The 20,493-nt window shown below is 39.6% G+C and overlaps 1 protein-coding gene across 1 annotated transcript in view; it reads left to right on the forward strand.

Moving 5' to 3' along the window:
* Positions 1-19,833, forward strand: part of LOC140486994 (dnaJ homolog subfamily C member 11) — a 44,011-nt gene extending 24,178 nt beyond the window's left edge. Inside the window, exons 8-16 of the mRNA XM_072586316.1 lie at positions 2,588-2,777; positions 5,832-5,917; positions 6,376-6,492; positions 10,220-10,375; positions 12,386-12,455; positions 13,957-14,014; positions 15,135-15,277; positions 18,384-18,513; positions 19,445-19,833. Coding sequence (XP_072442417.1) covers positions 2,588-2,777; positions 5,832-5,917; positions 6,376-6,492; positions 10,220-10,375; positions 12,386-12,455; positions 13,957-14,014; positions 15,135-15,277; positions 18,384-18,513; positions 19,445-19,470 — 976 coding nt within the window. The 3' untranslated portion in view covers positions 19,471-19,833. The remainder of the gene's footprint in view (positions 1-2,587; positions 2,778-5,831; positions 5,918-6,375; positions 6,493-10,219; positions 10,376-12,385; positions 12,456-13,956; positions 14,015-15,134; positions 15,278-18,383; positions 18,514-19,444) is intronic.
* Positions 19,834-20,493: the final 660 nt, after the last annotated feature.

Genomic DNA, 20,493 nt, shown 5'->3' on the forward strand with positions numbered 1-20,493 from the left:
GACAAAGTCTTTTCCCTGGGTTGGAGGAGTCCAGAACTAAAGGATATAGGTTTTTGGATTCTTCATCCAAAGATGTGTAGATTAGGTAGATTAGCCATGAGAAGTGCAGGGCTACGGGGATATGATAGGAAGTGGGTCTTGGTGGGGTGCTCTTTGGGGATGGGTCTAGGGAGGATGCAGTTCAGAGGATCGGCATGAACGCGATGGGCCGAATGGCCTGCTTCCACACTGTAAGGATTCTGTGATCCCTCAATCATGTCAATATCCCAATTGCCCTTCCAATATTTTAAGCTCAAGGGGAATACGCCTAAGATTGCGCAACCTGTCTTCATTATTGTATTTATACACAGTTCATGAATAGGCAATGTACCTCGTTTTAAAGCCAGTAGAGTCAGAGAGATGGACAGCATGGAAACAGACCCTTAAGTCCAATTCGTCCATGCTGACCAAATATCCTAACCTAATCTAGTCCCATTTGCCAGCACTTGACCCATATCCTTCCAAACCCTTCCTATTCATCTAACCATTCAGATGCCTTTTAAATGCTGTAATTGCACCAGTTTCCACTACTTCCTCTGGCAGCTCATTCCATACACGCACCATCCTCTGCATGAAAAAGTTCCCCATTAGGTCCCTTTTGAATTTATCCCCCCTCATCCTAAACCTATATCCTTTAGTTCTGGACTCCTCCAACCCAGGGAAAAGACTTTGTCTATTTATCCTATCCATGCCCCTCATGATTTTATAAACTTCTATAAGGTCACCCCTTAGCTTCTGACACTCCAGAGAAAACAGCCCCAGCCTGTTCAGCCTCTCCCTATAGCTCAAACCCTCCAACCCTGGCAACATCCTTGTAAATCTTTTCTGACCCCTTTCAAGTTTCACATGATCGTCCTGATAGGAAGGAGACCAGAATTGCACACAATTTTGCAAAAGTGGCCTAACCGATGTCCTGTACAGCTGCAAATCTTTCTTGAGCTGCAGGCACTGCACTGCTTAAAATTAAAAGTCTAAAAATGTGCTCCATGTGTTGATGCTGATACAGTGTAACTTCAGCTGGCTCCTCTTCATAATACTTGTTCCATAATCCTTGATTGATAGTTGGGAAATACGTGGACATCTGGCTAGATTCTTGCCAATTCTGGCAGATGGTCAGACAGCAGCAAAAGCAGCCGAGTAGTGGCCATTCTCCACAATTCTCCCTATTAGGAAATGACTGATCTTTTGTATGAAAAAAATAGAAAATTAAACTCCTGGGATCATGATTGACAAATTGAAAAAAAAATGTTCAGTGATAGTTAAGTAAAACAAATCAGATGTGGGGGACATTTTTATAGAATTGATATTGAGCAGAAATGGTGACGTAATCCAGCAACATTGTAAATCGTTGCCATGTATAGTTCTGGTCACCACTGTACCAAAGGAAGTAGGTGATCGTAAAGCTACAGAAGACAGCAATGATTGAAAGGATAGAGAGTTTGGATTATGAGGACTGATTATGTCTTCACTAGAATAAAGAAGGTGATCTCATCTTTAGCATTGTAAAGGAACTCCATAAAATAGGACATGGCCAGCTGTTTTACACTGTCCAGAACAAAAGAACTACAAGAACACAACCTGCACATTTTAATGTAGTAAATTCAAAACTAATCTAGAGGAACACTATTTCAGTAACAAAGTGACCAGTCTGTAGATCCCGCACCACCGGGCGATGGCACAATTTGTATTGATTCATCTCAATACAAATTAGAAACACTTATTTCAGCAAATGATAATTGGGGATGAAGTATGTCAGTAATTTGACACACGACATCTTGAGTGGTGTATGCTCTAGCAAAAATTAGTTTAGACCCATGATTTTCAGAGTTCTCCATTACCATGGATTTCCTGGAGGCAGGTTAGCCAATTGGCCATTCCAGATTGTGGAAATTGAGCTCCATGAACATTTTGTTTCAAATTCAATAGAAACTTAGTTAATGATGACTGTTCCCCTCCATCCAGCGTTCATGCTGTTTTCTGGAGTAGAGCAACTGATCATGTGGCCATACAATTTAGAGTTGAGTCATACAGCAATCAAGGTCAAGCAGCAAAGCAAACCTACTGCAACAGAGCCTTGTTGGGGGAAAATTCCCTTATTAGCTGAGAATATTAAATTAACCTGTTCTCAAAAGTTTGATTCACCTTTGCCAGATAATGGGTAAGTAAATATGCAGCTAACCGATTATGGAACCATACTATCCAGAAGGACTGGACACGATCTCTAGCCAGTTGCTGATTTATCTGATCTCCATTGAGTACTACTAGTAACTACATGGCTTAGGAAGGGACAAGTCAGGTAGGATTTCCATACCTAACCACTGCCATTGGTTAACCCTACCTTCTGTCATTTTCTGGCACTTGTGAAAATTATTTGGGTATGGGCAAGGTCTGGCTTGACTGATTTAGAACCTATATTTGAGTTTACACATGATCAACAGCTACTCTGGCAACCTAAGAAGGTGGAAAATTAGGAACAATCAACTTTTTGTTTAAACAGAACAGCAGCCTTCACTGACAAATGTTTTCTCTTTTCCTCGACCCGATACAGTTTTATCACCACTCATTGTGGGTTACAGTTTTCATCTCGTGGAATCCGTCCCGGCTTGACCACAGTTCTAGCACGAAACCTGGACAAAAACACAATGGGCTACCTGCAGTGGCGCTGGGGTAGTCAGTCTGCCATGAATACCAGTCTAGTAAGAGACACTAAGACCAGTCACCTTACATTAGCCTTACAGGTAATGTAAATTTAAGCAATTTAAAACCTGTACTATTGTCTCTTGTATCCATCATACTTTGAACTGAATGTTATGTGTATCTTTTCCTTCCTCCTGGTAATTTGAGAAGGCAATGAAACGCAGTGATACTGTTACACAACTAGTAATCTAGAAACCCAGGTAATGATCTGGAGATCTGAGCTTGAATCCCATCATGTTAGAAGATAAAATTCAAATTCAAAAAATCTAGAATAGAAAATGTAATGATGATTGAAATCATTGTCAGTTGTTGTAAAAAGAAACGACTGGTTCACTAATGTCCTTTGGTCAAGGAAATCTGCCAGTCTTTCTTGGTTTAATTGACCTATCACTAGGCGAGACTAGATTACATTAGGTTAGATTACTACAGCCCTACTTCAGCCCTACAAGTCCACACCGACCCGCTGAAGCACAACCCACCCAGACCCATTCCCCTACACTTACCCCTGCACGTAACACTACGGGCAATTTAACATGGCCAATTCACCTAACCTGCACATTTTTGGACTGTGGGAGGAAACCCACGCAGACTCTGGGAGAATGTGCAAACTCCACACAGTCAGTCGTCTGAGGCGGGAATTGAACCCGGGTCTCTGGTGCTGTGAGGCAGCAGTGCTAACTGCTGTGCCATCCACTAGTGAAACCATAGCCTGACATTGTCATATTCTTGGAATCATAATTTGCAAGTCATGTCCCATGTACCATTAACACCATCCCTGAGTATGTCCTGTCTCACCAGAACAAGAGACCCAGCAAAGGTGACAGCACAGAGATATACACACTAGGGAGAGAGAGTTTCCCTTGGTCCAGATCACTCAAAGTCTCATGGCATCCAGTCAGACAAGGAAACCTCCTTCTGATTACCAGACACACCTCAGCTCATTAATCAAATCTTCTCCATGTGGAACACCACTTTGGAGGAAATATTCAAGGTCAGTGTCCATCTCCAAGAGTTGCTCAACAGCACCACTACTGACTGAGCTGATGAAGTCCTAAGGGGAGGCAACGGCCAAGTGGTATTATCACTGGACTGTTAATCCAGAAACCCAGGTAGAATTCTGCTTCGAATCCTGGAATTTGAATTCAATTTACAAAACTCTGGAATTAAGATTCTGACGATGACCATGAAACCATTGCTAATTGTCAAATAAACACACCTGGTTCACTCATATTGTGGACTACATGTGACTGCAAGGCCAGAGCAATGTGGGTTAGTCTTAAGTGCCCTTCTGGGATGAGCAATAAATGCTGGCTTAGTCATCAACGCCCACATCCCATGAATGAATTAAAGGGTTTTTTAAATAGCTGCAAGATGGGGTCTGCAGCAAGTGTTGAGGGAATCAACAAGAAGGCAAAACATACTTGATATCATCCACACCAATCTGCCTGCTGCAGGTGCATCTGTCCACGATAGAGTCAGTAGGAATAGTTCTTGTGGAGAAAAAGTCCCATTTTCACTTTGAGGATACTCCTCATGGTGTTATGTCATGCTATCACTGTAACTAAATAGGATAGATTTGGAATAAATCTCGGAGCACAAGAATGAGCATCCATAACGCAATGTGGGGCATTGGCAGCAGAATTGTACATAATTGTAACACCGTCTACAATGTCGTGGACTGGCATATCCCCCATTCTACCACTACCATTAAGGCAGTGTTGAACCTTGGTTCAGTGAAGAATCAAACATACCTAAAAATGGGTGTCTACCTGGTGAAACCGCTGCACACAAATACTTATATGCCAATAGCAAAAGCAGCATGTGATAGACAGAGCTAAGCAATTCCTCAACCAGTGGATGCAGTTCTATCTGCATCCAGTTGTGAATAGTAATGGACAATTAAAACAACTCACAAGAGGAAGAGGCTACAAATGATGGGGAGCTCAGCATATCTGTGCAAAAGATAAGGCAGCAATGTTTGTGTTTGCAAGTGTTTCAGCCAGAAGTGTCAAGCAGCAAATCCATCTCCACCTCTTCCTGAGGTCTCCAGTATCACAGATGGAAGTCATCAGTTAGTTTGATTCACTTCGTGTGATATCAAGAACTGATTAAAGGCACTGGATGCTACAAAGGCTTTCGACACATTTCCATTAGAAACTCTGTCAGGATAGCTACTACACTGGTTAAGTACAGAGTAAAGATCACTCCATGCTGTTCCATCAAATACTCTCAAGACATTTAACCAATGTCGCAATCATATTTAAGCTTCCTCCACATTGTCCTATCAAACACTGTCAGGAGTAGTGTGGAGAGAGTTTATATTATATCGAACCCATGTAGCACTTGACCTAGGAGTTCTGATAATTAGGTAACTGATTCTGTGACCGAGTTGAGCAGAGCTCAAAATCTTAGCTCCATTCATGATGGTCACAGTACAAGTTCAGTATGGGTTGGAAATAGTTCATTTTACACCGTTGTAAGTTCAACCATGCCCAAGTAACATTTACATCTGTCACTTCTACATCTTTGATTAACAGATTAGCAGCTTGTGTCCAGTTAAAAGTATGTTATTTAATGTGGCTTGATACTTAGGGCGTTGCATTAATGCTTTCCAAATCCATCTTACATTGGCCTTCTGTAGCTTGTACATAGTAGATACTTCTATCCGATCAGCCTGGTAAGGGTTTAAACCAGATCCCTTAAAGTAAATCTGATGAGTCACCCCGTACCCCACTACCAATCCTTAATATCACTGAGTAATCCCCATCCAAATCGCTCATAATCCATTACATTAGATCCTTTCGTAAGTAAGGAGAACAAAACTGTAAACAGTACTCCAAAGTTAGACCTCATCTACATTTTATACAATATTTATAAAACATCCCTTCTCATATTCCGTTCTTTTCGCAATAAACAACAGCATTACACCCTTCATTACTTGCTGTACCTGTGTACTGACTTCTTATGATTCATATAGCAAGACACCCAGATCCCTGTGTACCTCCAAGTTCTGTGATTTTTCTACATTAAAACAATACGCTGCTTCAGTCTGTTTCACATTTTTCCACATACTAATTTTGCTGATTTGTTTACAGCTCGGAATTCCTCATTCATTTATGCTAATCAGCTACCAATACAAGTTCCAGGATGATGATCAAACCAGAATAAAGGGGACAATCAAGTAAGCTTTTTTTTGTTGTAATTTTAAATATAAATTATTTAGACTGTATAAGAAACAGGCAATTCTAATGCACAGCGTACAATATTAAATATTTATTAAAGCAAGGTAACTTTAATAATAATTAGAAGGTTAATGGTTTCAAGTGTTTCTAAGAATAAATGTGTAGAAGTGAATTACAGGATGAAACGCTAAGAGTTTCAGGCTGTTCCTATGTAGAATGAAGGCTTGTGTTGCCAGACTGGAAGTGAATCAAGGTTCAGGTGATTTATATAGAGAATAGCACACAGTTGAAAATAAGCCACAGACAGGGATCTCACCAAAGTATTGGGTGTTCATACGTAAAATTTAATTATAATTAACGGTGAGCTACAGGCTGGAAAATTATAATAGATAACTAGGAATGAAAACTGCACAGAGGTAACAATGTTTGAATGGGTCTGGTGTGGTTCTGCCTGCAGGACTGGATTCTTCGGCACTTTGGTTGAATACGGTGCCGAGAGGAAGATCTCCAGACACAGCATCCTAGGAGCAACCGTCAGTATCGGAGTGCCTCAGGGAGTGTCCCTCAAAATTAAGTATGTACTGAAGATCACGTGGCTTATTCTCAAGATAATTTTCTTTGTCCAAGTTAGGAAGCCAGAGTTGTTGACTTGAGGGATTTGTTGCAAGTTTACCATTTTTCAGGTGCTGTGTGTAATTGCTGTGCTACTTAGTGACATAGAGTAGTTTCAGTCCTTCTCTTTAACCCTGCAGGTCTTGCTATGTCTCACTGTTGTAACACACCGGAAATCAAATGAGTTGTTCCTGGAGTTGTCACAGAAGCTTTTTTTTAAATTTCAAAGTATGCAAATCCCCCCAATTTACCTGTCTGATAGATTCAGGTTAACAGAAAATACTGACCAAGTTTCTGCACTGAACAATTATTTATTGCAAATAAATAGATTCTAACCTACTTCTAAACTCCTGCCCCAGGTTACATACACATTCAAACAGACACAGGTGGACAAAGAAAACTGGTGTTTTGGTGGAATGAATAAACTATGAGGAAAGCAGTTCTATAGCACCAGACCACACAATTTGCATGGGTGTTTCTTTTAGTTGCCAAGTTCTTTTGATCTTTTCCTTCAGGTTCTTTCACTTACTCACAGTAAGCTCATAGTGACTGATTAACAAATGAAAGTGACTTATTAGCTAAAAGCAACAGCTTGCAGCTACTAATGGGAGAAAACAACATGCTTTCTTTAGCTTCAAATATTTTACGGAGTGAGAAAGACAGCAGCGTTTCCAGTTCCAAAGATCTGGAGGTTTTTCAATATTGTTCATACTGACAAGCTGTACAGCTATCCAGTAACAAGTCAGAAAGTTATCATTAAGCTGCTAACCTTCGGTACCCACAAACCGGTCAGCTCCTTGTTGCTGTCCAGAGCTCACTTTTGTAGACACACCCTGTTGCTAGGCCTTCTGTTTACCTCCTTGCTCCACTGGTTGCAAAGCAATACTGTAACCCCACAATGGGTTTCAGTACCTTACATTTTAAAAGTACAGCCACTCCTTTTATACAATGCAATCCACAATCCTAAACAAAGTAAGATAAAAGGATGTAGTCTTTACAATCTCCCACAAATAGGTTTCTCACGGGGAATTACAAAGATTTCTGAAGACTTTTCCATTAGAGAGCCAAATAAGAAATTACACAAGTTGGGGTTCAACTTCTTCCTCCTCATTTGCTTGAACCAGCTCATTAATGAGAGAGCTTGGCAAAGATTGAAAGTGGATTATCTGGCTGTCTCTGTCTGATTGTACCAAGAGAGCAGGGACAGAAATAGCTTTGCAGTTTAAATTTTATGAAAAATATTTATACCTTCTTGTTTTTAACAAGGCACCGAAAAGATGTTGTTGTGTTGCTATTTTTCCTCTCCAGTAGAATTTTATTATGTGAAGATATCCTTCCTAATCATATCGCAACCAGATTCCTTTTAAATGTTGTAATTGTACCCACCTCCACCACTTCCTCTGGCAGTTTGTTCCATACACACAACTCTGTGTAAAAATGTTATCTTTGGGGACCATTTTAAATCTTTCCCCTCTCATCTTAAACCGATGTCTTCTACTTTTGGACTTCCCCCATCCTATCCATGCTCCTCATGATTTTATAAACCTCTATAAGGTCACCTCTCAGCCTCTGATGCTCCAGGGACAAAAGCCACCGCCTATTCAGCGCCTCCCTATAAATCAAACCCTCCAGTGCCAATAACATCCTTGTAACTCTTTTCTGCACTGTCTCAAGTTTTTAATGATAACCTTCCTGTAGAAGAGCAACCGGAATTCCTGATGAAGAGCTTATGTCCAAAGCATTGAATCTCTCACTCCTTGGATGCTCCCTGACCTACTGTGCTTTTCCATGCTTTTTAACTCGAACCAGAATTGTACGCAAAGGTAGCTTCACTAAAGTCAACATGACATCCAAACTTTTATACTCCGTGTTATGTCCAATGAAGACATGGTCCAAACACTGCCTTCACCATCCTGTTTACCTGTGACTCCAAGTTTAAGGAACTATGTATTTGCACTCCGAGGCTTCTTTGTTCGGCAACACTTCCCAAAGCACTACCATTAATTGTATAAGTCCTACCTCAGTTTGCCTTATCAAAATGAACACCCCGCATGAATCTAAATTAAACTCTATTTGCCACCCCCGGCCCATTTGCCTATCTGATCAAGGTCCCTGTACTCTTGAGATTATCTTCTTCACTATCCACGACACCATCCAGAGGGAAACGGACCAAATGCTGGCAAATGGGACTCGGTCAGATTGGAACGTCTGGTATGGACGAGTTAGACTGAAGGCTCTTTCCATGCTGTATGACTTTTATCACTGTAGTGAGAGATACGGAACACAGCAGGTGGATGGAATACAGATCAGTCACTATCTAAATAAAGTTGACACAGGCTCAAGGACGTAAACGAGCTTATCCGATTCTTAAGAGTCATTGGGACCATCCTACAGACTGTGAAACACTTCGTACGTAATTATTCATTTTTTTAATCTTGAGAGATTGTTCCTTCCTTGGCATTTCCTCAGTCCCTTCCAGAATATGATCATCTTAATAGCACGTGATAGGTAGAAGCTGCATCCAGTGACTATGGCAACAAGTATTCACAAACGGGAGTGACTTTTCTTTATCAAAAGCAAGCTGTTGATTCTTTTTGTGTTCCTCCTTAGGTTAGTGAGCAGAGGCACTGCTCAGAGTAGTAAAATTAAAGGTTCATTTTCAGGGCTGTGTTGCTTTAGGTGAATCTCAACTGATGCATTAGCAATAGAAAAGCCTTCTGAAACTCTTTGCACATGCAGAGTGGGCCTATACTGAAGGCATGTTTTTTTTGGTCCCTCCTCCTATTTTCATTCCCTAATTACCTGACACAATCCCTCTCCCTGGCAAAGGCCATTGATGAAGCCAGACTGTTTGTAACCTTGGTGTTGCCTGTGATCCCAAATTCATATGCCAATACTAAGATTGCCTATTTCCAACCCTGAAACGTTGCCTGCCTCTGCCCCTGCATCAACTGATGTCTTACTAAAATCCGCAGCCAAGTCTTTATATTTGACAATTCCAATGCATTCCCAGATGGTCTCTAGTCTTTGTCATTCCATAAACTTGAGGTCATCTAAATCTTCCCTGTCTGAGTTTGATCTTGCACCAAGTCCTGATCCCTATCAGCTTTGTGCTTGCTAATCACCATTGACTCCCAGTCAAACAATGTCTTGGTTTTAAAATGTTTACCTTATTTTTCAAATCCTTCCATAGCATTGCCTTACCCATCTCCGTAATCTTCTCCAGACTCCAGGCTTCTATGAAATCTCTGTTGCTCTAATTCTGGCCTCTTGTTTTCTCTGATTTTTCTTTTGCTTTACCACCTTCTCTTGTCAAGGTTCTAACTAGTACCATTCCTGCATGTTTGTGCCTTGCTTTCCACTTTTTTGAGGTATTCCTTAACCCTTCTCAAGGTTTTGGTCATCTGACCTAAATCTCCTTATATAACTTTGTCATACTTTGTTTTATAATGCTTTTTTGGACATTTTATGATATCGAATTATTGTACAAGCCTCATCCCAACAATTAGAAGTGGGTGTCCAGCTGCTGAATCAGTATATCATGAGCAAATAAAACTGCCGCAGTGCCTTATTATAATGCCTAAGGATTGTCTAGTGGACTGGAATCCTTTAATCAGTAGAATAACCTGTGTTCATGGTTTTTACTTTTCCTTCCTGAATTTTGTTTTTAAACCTTTCTTTTGCTCCAGGTTAAATCGAGCCAGCCAGACTTACTTCTTCCCTATTCATCTAACAGACCAACTCTTGCCCAGTGCCATCTTCTATGCTACAGTTGGACCTCTAGTGTTCTATTTTGCCATGCACCGGCTTATCATCAAGCCCTACCTCCGAATGCAGAAAGAAAAGTGAGTGTGCTTTTGCCTGGCTGTCAAACTGTCTAGGTTTTTCTTCTCTATTCCTTCTGTATTTTTCATTCTCCACTTGCAACTGATCAGTTGTTCATTCACGATAATGTACTACTACCTTCTTCTCTACTGAACCATAGAGAGCAGAAAGCCCCAGGCATCCAAAGAGGAAAAGCAAACTAATGCTATTTGATATTGAAATCCATTGTGCACTTAGAAATTTATGATGATTACTAAATACTCTGGTATAACCTAGTAAGAGAATGTGAGTACTATCTCAGTTTTTGCAAACTGGCTATTAGATTCTTGGATCGGTTAGGCACTATTTTAAGCCAATGGTGTTGTTCTATTTATAAACTGTCTGATACCCTTGGTTTGTCACTTGCCTGTAGCTGATCCAAAGTGTCCACTATTCAATTTCTAAATTTTCCAATGCAATCTTTTAGAACCTGGTGGATAGTCTGTTCTTCGATCTTTACCATTTAGTTTATATAAATGACACATATTTGTTAGATTTTTACCTACAACTTTATCTTCAATCCATTGCATGAAGTATTTTAAATATTTTGCATGCAAATCTTAATTATTTTTCTCCAGTTCAGATTTCTTTCCTAAATATGAATTTTCATTGCAATCTTTGCTATTGTAAATTTCTATGTCAATATTTCCCATTTAAAGTTTGCTGTGACAGCTATCATGGTACAGGCCACTGGGTGGCACAAGAGAAAGTTTCTGATGTGTCTCAACTCCACAACAATCTGGTAGAGAAATGTAGTTATCAATTGGCTGTCAACAGCACTAGCTGAAATGAATTTGTTCTCTTTCTGTGAGGTAATTTTTGCCTATGACCTTTATTAGACTGAAAATGGCTCGTCTCAGAAGCTAAGACTTGCTTAGTATTTAGATGAAGGATCACCCGAGAATATTTTTTCACAGAAAGGAAGACCTTGACACCAATAACATGTACGCCAAACTTTATTCTCATTGATTTACGAGGTTATAATTAAATCAGTATTATTACCTCCTAACTTCAATATTGAATAAATTATATATCTAATTACCAAAATTGTAAAGATTTGAAATGATATAACTACATAATTTAACTTTGTTTATTAACTGTGACAGTCCGTTTAGGTTTCCATCAAAGCTTACGGAGATTGCAATAAATTAATAGAGTACACTATGTTGGTAAAATATCATCTTCTGTATTGGAGCCATTCAAACTCAAATTAATGCCGACAGCTGGGGGTCCTTATACCTAGAGCCGTTGAGGCTGAGGGGTGACTTCAGAGGTTTATAAAATTGTGAGGTGCACAGATAAGGTGACTAGAAAAGGTCTTTTCCCTAGAGTGGGGGAGTTCAAAAACTAGGGGCATATTTTTAAGGTGAGAGGAGAAAGATTTAAAAAGGACACGAGGGGAAACTATTTTACGCAGAGAGTGATTTGTGTGTGGAATGAACTGCCGATGAAGTCGTGGATGCTAGCACAGTTACATTGTTTAGAAGACATTTGGATACGTTCATGAACAGGAAATATTTGAAGGGATATGGGCCAAACGCAGACAAGTGGGATTAGTTTGGTTTGGGAACATGGTCAGCGTGGACTAGGTGGACCAAAGAGTCTGTTTCCATGCTGTATAACTTTATAGCTCTTTATGGCTACACTATACAGTAGGCTTGGGCTTTTGTTGCAATGTGGTAATGTCTCTACGTTTGAGCTAATTGGACCAAGTTCAACTCTCACTAACCCAAGAGGTGAGTCATAATGAGTCCAAACAGGTTGATTTAAAAATAACTAAATCAATGAAACCCTATTAGATTGCTCATAGCGAGTTTTGAGAAGATTTGTAGCTCAGGTTGTTTATTTTCAGCTGTTTTTCCCTGTATTTCTCCTACTTTGTTAGGAAATCCTTTTAATACTATTTTTTTGTTTTACTGGGTGTAAAAATTTGAGACTTCTGGTGGTCACTTAAATAACCTGCTGTTTTGTTTTGTGTGCATATGTTACAGAGAATTAGAGAAACAAAGAGAAAGTTCATCGAGTACTATAGCATTGAAGAAACAAGAGGCTGAGGCAGCGGTAAGTGCAATCGTTGAAACAAGGAGAGGAAATGGTATAAATCTCATATAATCTGAGAGAGGGATTACTTGTTTTAAAATCAGAGTTCCCCACCCAAGATGATGGCGTGAGTCTGGAGCTCCCTTCCTAAAAAGGTGAAACAGAACTTTAAAGGCAGAGGTAGGTCAATTCTGTTAAGGAAGGAGCTGAAAGATTGTTAGGGGTAGGTGGGAATGCTAATTTAATGTTACAATTAGATTAGCCGTGACCTTATTGAATTGCAGAGCAAGCTCAAGGAGCTGAGTAGCCTACTGCTGCTCATTCATCTGCTTATATGTGACAGCAACATTCTTCACAGCAGTTACGTAGGAATAAATAATCATTCAACTCATATAGCCTGTTGCACTGTTCACTAAGTTCATGACTGACCTGTATCGTAATTCTGTTGTGTTATCTTGGCTTCATGTCTCTAGATAACCTTAGCTAGCAAAAAGAAATCCTAAAGCTATTAATTGAGTTAGCTTCAACTACTTAGGTGGGAGAGAGTTTGACACTTCTACCATCTTTTACCTGAAGAAATGTCTCTTAACTTGCCTCCTCCTGGTTCTAGTTTTTGGGTTGGATCACATGGTTTCAGACTGCAGCTAGACTTAGGAGCTTTAATCCGAAAGCATGGATAGACTAATTAATAAAATTAGATCACACGGGATTCAGGGTGAGTTTACCAATTGGATGCAAAATTCTCTTTACAGTAAGAGACAGGGTGGTGATGGAGGGTTGTTTTTGGTCTGGAGGCCTATAACTAGTGCTGTTTCACAGGGGTTGGTATTGGGTCCACTCTGTCATTTCTATAAATGCTTTGGATGAGAATATAGGAAACGTGGTCAGTAATTTTGCAGGTGATTCCAAAATTGGTGGTATAGTGGACAGCAAAGAAGGTTCTCTAAGATTACAAAGACATCTTGATCAATTTGGTCAATGGGTTAAGAAATGGCAGACAGAGATTAATTTGGATAAATGTGAGGTATTGCATTTTGGTGAAACAAACAAGGGCAGGGTTTACACAATTAATGGTAAAGCCCTGGCTAGTGCTGTAGAACAGAGAGGTAAGGGTTCAGGCACATAATTCTTTGAAACTTGCATCACAGGTAAACAGGGTGGTTAAGAAGGCACTTGGCACACTTGCCCTAATTTTCTCAGACCTTTGAATATCGGAGTTGGGACATCATGTTGAGGTTGTACAGTAACTTGATGAGGCCTCTTCTGAAATAATGTGTGCGGTTCTGATTGCCCTATTTAGGAAGGATCTTGTTATTCTGGAGAGAGTTCAGAAAAGATTTGCCAAGATGTTGTCAGGAATGGAGGGTTTGAGTTACAAAAATTGGCCATGAGAAATTCACAAATGTTTATTTTCTGTATCGAGTAGGAAAGTTAATTCATTGCATGTACATCGTTTAGAGTAGGGAGTAATCTATTAAAAGTACTAAGACTTTCTTTAATAGTTTTTGCTTTTAATTTTAAGGTCCGCTTGATGCAGGAGTCTGTGAGGAGGATAATAGAAATAGAAGAGTCCAAACTAGGTCAGAACTTAATATTGCTTATCTGGATTTCAATTTCAATCATCTGTCAGGTATTTGTTTGCTGCATTTTCTTCTCACCCATTAATGCTGCATCAGCCAGCCATTGACTGTAAAGTGGCTTGAGCTACAAAACCGTAGTGAAAAACATCGGAAAGTTTATTGAAAAATGAAATTCTTCCTCTGAATTAATGCAAAGCTGAGAGATTAATTTACTTTGTAATGTCTACCTGAGCAAAATAGTGAATAAGAGTTGAAAATGTGTTGCTGGAAAAGCGCAGCAGGTCAGGCAGCATCCAATGAGCAGGAGAATCGACGTTTCGGGCATGAGCCCTTCTTATACCTGAAGAAGGGCTCATGCCCGAAACGTTGATTCTCCTGCTCCTTGGATGCTGCCTGACCTGCTGCGCTTTTCCAGCAACACATTTTCAGCTCTGATCTCCAGCATCTGCAGTCCTCACTTTCTCCCAAAATAGTGAATATCATGGCTGAAGATAATGAAAAAATGTAAGCCAGTTTGGACCCATATGTTCACGAAAGAGGAGGAGAGAAATCTGTGGCTTATGTCTGCGGAGAAATTGCACTTCTCAACATCATCATCCTTAGATTCTGAATATAATGTGAGAAGATGATGATAGCCATGTTTCCAGTCCTCTCTATGTATCTGCCTTCTGCTAATATTTATGTCGTTTCAGAGAGAAATTCTCTCGTCTGATCCATAGCCTCATTCTTCAAGAGTCTATGAACATTCGAGGGGGTCCCTGAGTCCAATATTCACACAATCCTGGAATCCCCTCTGTACTAAATGGCAAAGCGCAGAATGGGAATGGAAAGAAAGCCAAAGCTAATCAATAATTGCTATGGATGTTTCATATCTTGAATATTATAATTCAGATAAACCCAGACCAAATTAACAAATATAGCCACGCTGTGCCAGACCCGACAAAGACAGGAATCCACTGACCCCCAAGCTTTCATCACAATCCTTAAGAATCGTTCTGTTCATGAACTTCGTATTGAGAACCTCTGTTTTAGACCCCCACTGCTTTGTACAGCAGTACTGGTCATGTCTGTGTGAATATGATATTGCTGAACGTGTGTAAATATCTACTTGTCTCCTCAGGCTTAATTATTACCAATGCTTGGTATGGAAAGTTTGTGACTGACAGCAGTGGGAAGAATGAGAGGGCCAAGGTGATTGATGTGACAGTTCCTCTTCAGTGTCTGGTAAAGGAGTCAAAACTCATTCTTACTGAAGCCTGTAAGGTGAGGCTAAATATTTATTTGATAAAAAGTTGCCCTTTGCATTGGTTTGCCAACACTGTATTGCTTTCACTGCTCTCATTCTGGACCAAGAGAATTTTTTTTTTCCCTTTCTCTATCTTTTCAACTACCTGCCGTACCTGCTTCCTCTTATTCAATCTCTCGTCAAGGTTTCTTCTGACCTGCAGAAGTGTGGCTCCCAAGTCTATCTCAGCAGTGATCAAGAAGATAAACAAAGACGTATTTGCATTTATGCAACCGTTTCATAGCCTCAACTTCCTGAAGCACATTACAGCCATTTAAGTACTTCTGAGGTGTTGTTACTATTGTAATTAAAGTAACACAGAAGCCAATTTATACAGACTGAGCTCCTACGAATAACAATGTGACAATGATGCAATAATCTGTTTTAAGATGTTGATTGGGAGATACTTATTGGCTAAGACACACATTAGCTAAGAAATGGGAGTAGAAATAGCTATTCAGTCTTTCAAACCTCCTTCAACTTTCAGTGAGATCATGGTTGAAATGCCACATCAGCTCCTCTATCCTAACTTATTGACCAAAAATATCTGGATCACAGTATTGAATATACTCATTAACTGGCATCACAGTACTCTGGAGCAGAGAATTCTGAAGGTTCCAATCTTTCGAGTGAAAGAATTTCCCTTTATCTCATTCCTAAGTGACAATCTAGTTATCCTGAATCTATGCCCCTAATTCAGGAGCAAAGGGAGCATTTTTCTTGAAAATCCAACCTGCCAAGCTGTCCTAGAATTTTATGCTTTTCAGTCAGATCACCTCTCATTCTTCTGACATTGAGAAACCATGGGTCCACTCGACTCTGTTCTTATAGGGCAGCAGCCTCATTCCAAGAATCCATCCTAGTAATCCTTTGTTGCAATTCCTCTAAAGTAAGTACATCCATCCTTCTGCAGTCTTCTACTGTGATCTTACCAAAGTCTTGTATCAAGACTTTCTTATTCTTGTACGTTCTTCAATTCTTTTGCAGTAAAAGCTAATGTACAATTTGCCTTTCTAATCATAGAATCCCTACAGTATGGAAACAGGCCCTTCGGCCCAACAAGTCCACACCGACCCTCTGAAGAGCAACCCACCCAAACCCATTCCCCTACCCTATTACTCCACATTTTACCCCTGACTAATGCAACTAACGACACCTCCCTGATGTACTATGGGCAATTTAGCATGGCCAATTCACCTAATCCGCACATCTTTGGGTCGTGGGAAGAAACCAGAGCACCAGAGATCATTTTACTTCTGTGATTCAAGTGCAGAGGAATCCAAATTCTTATTACCAGCATTTTAATAATGCTTTATCTTTTGAGACTATTCCTCTTTTCCATACTTCCCACCATTGTGGATAATTTCATACTTATGGCAAAAGTCTAGATTAGAGTAGTGCTGGAAAAGCACAGCAGGTCAGGCATTGTTCAAGGAGCAGGAAAATCGACATTTTGGGTAAAAGCCCTTCATCAGGAATGAATTTCATACTTATACTCTTTACATTCCATCTGCCAGTTCATATCCATCTACTTAGCCCGACTGTGTTCCTTTGCATACTCGTTGCAAGCTCCTCAGTTTCTTTTCTCCCCTAACTTTGCATTGTCAGCAAACTTTTTTTACATTACATTCGGTCCAGTCATCCAAATCTCGATCTAGATTGCTTGAGCTACTGCTCTTTACATTGATCCTCCCAACACAACATTAGTTACACGTTGCTATCTGGAAAACTGCCAGTCCATTTATACATCCTGTTTTCTGTCCATTAGCCTATCTGAACTAACGTATTTTTCCCCAATCCCATGGACATAATTTTGTGCAGCAATTTCCTCTAGTGCCTTGCTGAATGCTTTCTGAAAATCCAAATATACTACATTTCTCTGGTTTCCCTTTACCTACTATTACACCTTCAAAAAGGTAAACCATGATTTCTTCCTACTCATAGTGATTTTCCCAAGTGCCCAGTTACTGCATCCTGAATAATGGATTCTAGCATTTTTACCTATTACTAATGGCCTTTGATTCCCTCCCTTTTTTAAATACCAAGGTTATATTTACACATTGTGAACCACTCCCCTACTCTTTTCTTTGCAATAGTGCCACGGGGTATTTTATATCCACCTGAGGCAACAGACAGGGCTCTAGTTTACAGCTTATCTGAGAGGTGGCATTTCAGTGGTGCTGCTGCTCCTAAGTGCTGCTTGCCTACAATATTTGCTCAAGTTTCTGGAGAGGGCCTGTAACGTGTAACCTGCTGACCTGAGGTGACTGCAAACTATTGAGTGTTATGATGTGGGAATTTGATCCAAGCAGTGATGTAACATCCCATACTATAATGTCCAGCTCTTTCGTTCTCTTTTCAAATCTCTCCACCTCTGTGCTCTGTCGTGGCCATCAAAAAGATCCTTATAATATACCACTTGGTCAAAGTGTTTAATCACTATGCTGCCCATTCATTCCCTTTACTCAGGAACCTTGAACCCGGTTCATAATTCTTCGGGTAGTTTCTCAACATTGAACGTAGATATGTTCTATTAAACAAAGAATGAACTTTAATTTAAAATGTTTTTGTGACCTTAGTACATCTCAGAACATGTCTTGTACAGTTGAAGTACAGTAATTGTTGCAATATAAGGAAACACGTAGTCCATTTGCACACAGAACCTTTCACAAATAGCAATGCTGTTCAGTTCTGATATTGTTTAGGATAATTGTTGACCAGGTAACTTGGAGAACCTGCTCTAATACACCCAGCTAAAATAATCTCAATTTAATATTTCATCTGAGTGCAGTATTTCCACATTACTGCATTGGTCTGTTAGTCCGAATTGTATAGTCAAATACTGCAACAGGGTTTGAGCCTGCAATTACTTGTCTCAAAGTTCAATGTGCTGCCAGTTGAGTTAAGCTGCTACATACCAGTGAGGTAAGTTAAAGTTCCAAAATAAAGTTGTAATTAAATGGGGAGAGCAAAGTTTTAATTTCCTTGACGACCTGTTATAGTGTACGTTGCCAGATTCTTCCTACTGAATTCGGTTGTGTGTTCCATTTGTATAATCATTCACAAACTATATGTTTATTACAGATTAGTGTACCAGGATTCTATGACCCATGTGTCGGAGAGGAAAAGAGCCTAAAAGTGATCTATTTGTTCCGAGGGGTTCTGCACCAGGTCATGACAGCAGATAATGAATCCCTCAGGATACCAAAGCAATGTGAGTTATATTCAAAATTACATCCACGCCATTCCTGTTGGCCATCAGTTTATTAATAAATGAGATCGTGAACTGGATCTTGCAGGAAAAATAACTATGTTAAACAGACACTAGTCCATCAATGAGTGCAGGAGATTGAGAGACCTGTATTTTGAGAACTTGCTGGCTCATTTACACCACATTGATTGTCAGGGGAAATTGTCGGAAATGGTTAATGTCTGACACTTGTGTGGGAAATGAGTTACTTTCCTGTTAAAGCCCAAGCCTGAACTTTTTGTAGGTTAGATTGCTTTTGTATATTGACTGCTACATTATCTGAAGAGTTGCAAATGGAAATCAAAGCTAAACATAATTTGGGGGGAATGAAATTTATTTTGCAAGACATCATGCAAGCACTTAAATAGAAAGGACAGTTAATATGAATTCAAGCAAGGTTCAATTGAATAAAGGTTTAATTGTCTTGCTATATTTTTATCCACCCCAAGCCCAAGGTATTACTGACCGTATCACTTCAGAAAGTTTTTGGAAATGTTCCATATTAATGACAGAAATGTAAAATCTCAGTGGAGAAGGTAACTGTATGGAAGTGAAATTTGTATCTAGAGAACTGGGAATAGGAGCTCACCATGTCATTGAGGACTTTTCATCGTCTCCCAACCCACACAGAATAAATCTGTTGCAATCAGCATTTTTGTCCAATTTAAAAGTTTGTTACTGCTGCAAACTAGGATTTTGTTTGCTTTCAGTGTTTTTGCCTTTATGAAAGTGATGGAAATGTTTGATTCATTTGAACCTTGAGTTAAATCTGAAAATGTAACCCATTAACTTTTCAGTTGAAGTTCTTCAGTAATAAGGCTGTCTCATCAGCTTCTTTGTTTTGAAGATTTGGTTATTCCTGCAAAATAACTGTTTCCTCTGATTCCCTCCACAGCACACAGGATTGACACAGATGGCTGAGGAGAAAGTGATTTGCAGGCTGTGATGAGAAGTTGAACCTGAACAGAGACCAGCTGCTAAAACTCTTCAGTGTCCCATAAATTAAAGAGAGTGCACATATAATTATTTTTATGTATGTAGAATTTTTTTGGTTCTTTTCAATGTACAAAGATTTAAAAACTGCTTTTACAGATCACTAAATAGCAACATCCGGTTGTGGGTTTCTCCGTGTCATCTGTCACAGAATGCTGTAACAATTTGAAGTATGGGATTCAGACCTTTTGTCAGTGATTCCTGTACCCTGGAAGAAGATTCCATTTTATGAAGTCTATTTGATGTATAAAGAAAATTAAAATTAAAACCAGACGCTATTACCATAATAAACCTTGCTTTTGAATAGAAATCCCCTCCTGCCTTATCCCTATCCCTGCAAACTACCCGTAACCAACCTACTACTTCTGTAAACTGAAACTCTCATCCCACCTATATTGTTTATGCACCAACTCAGGTCTTGCATGTTGACTCCAATATGCTGTATCTTCACTAGAAATCTCTCTCTCAATTTTTTTTGTCACCCCACTTCTCCCCTTCCATCAAATCTCTTGCTATGTTTGTGTTACTGTTGGGCTACCTTTCCCCATTTATGTAACATTTATATAAATATCAGTCAACGCAACAGGAGTGCAGCATGGGAATATCGAACTTTTTGCTGGTTCAGACTCTAAGGACAGTTCAGGATATGGTTCAATGTCACAACAGCAATCACTATTGAACTATAGGCACTGACAAAGTTAGATTTATCAATGGCTTTATCACACATGCTGGCAATGGGAAAAACTGGCCGTAATAATTATCTATCTTTGCAATGTGTTCTAAAATAGAAGAAAATCAGCAGCACAAAACTATGAAGGCATGGATTCTCAGGATCTATGTATCCACAAGAGCATGGAGTATTTGCAGTCATGCTAATTTTCAACGTATACAGATACAGTCAGAAGTTTGAGCTTATTCTTGGTGCTGATCAGTAAATCTGCATCACATTGG

The sequence above is a fragment of the Chiloscyllium punctatum genome, chromosome 16 (genome assembly GCF_047496795.1).
Source record: "Chiloscyllium punctatum isolate Juve2018m chromosome 16, sChiPun1.3, whole genome shotgun sequence".
In the NCBI taxonomy this organism is placed as follows: Eukaryota; Metazoa; Chordata; class Chondrichthyes; order Orectolobiformes; family Hemiscylliidae; genus Chiloscyllium; species Chiloscyllium punctatum.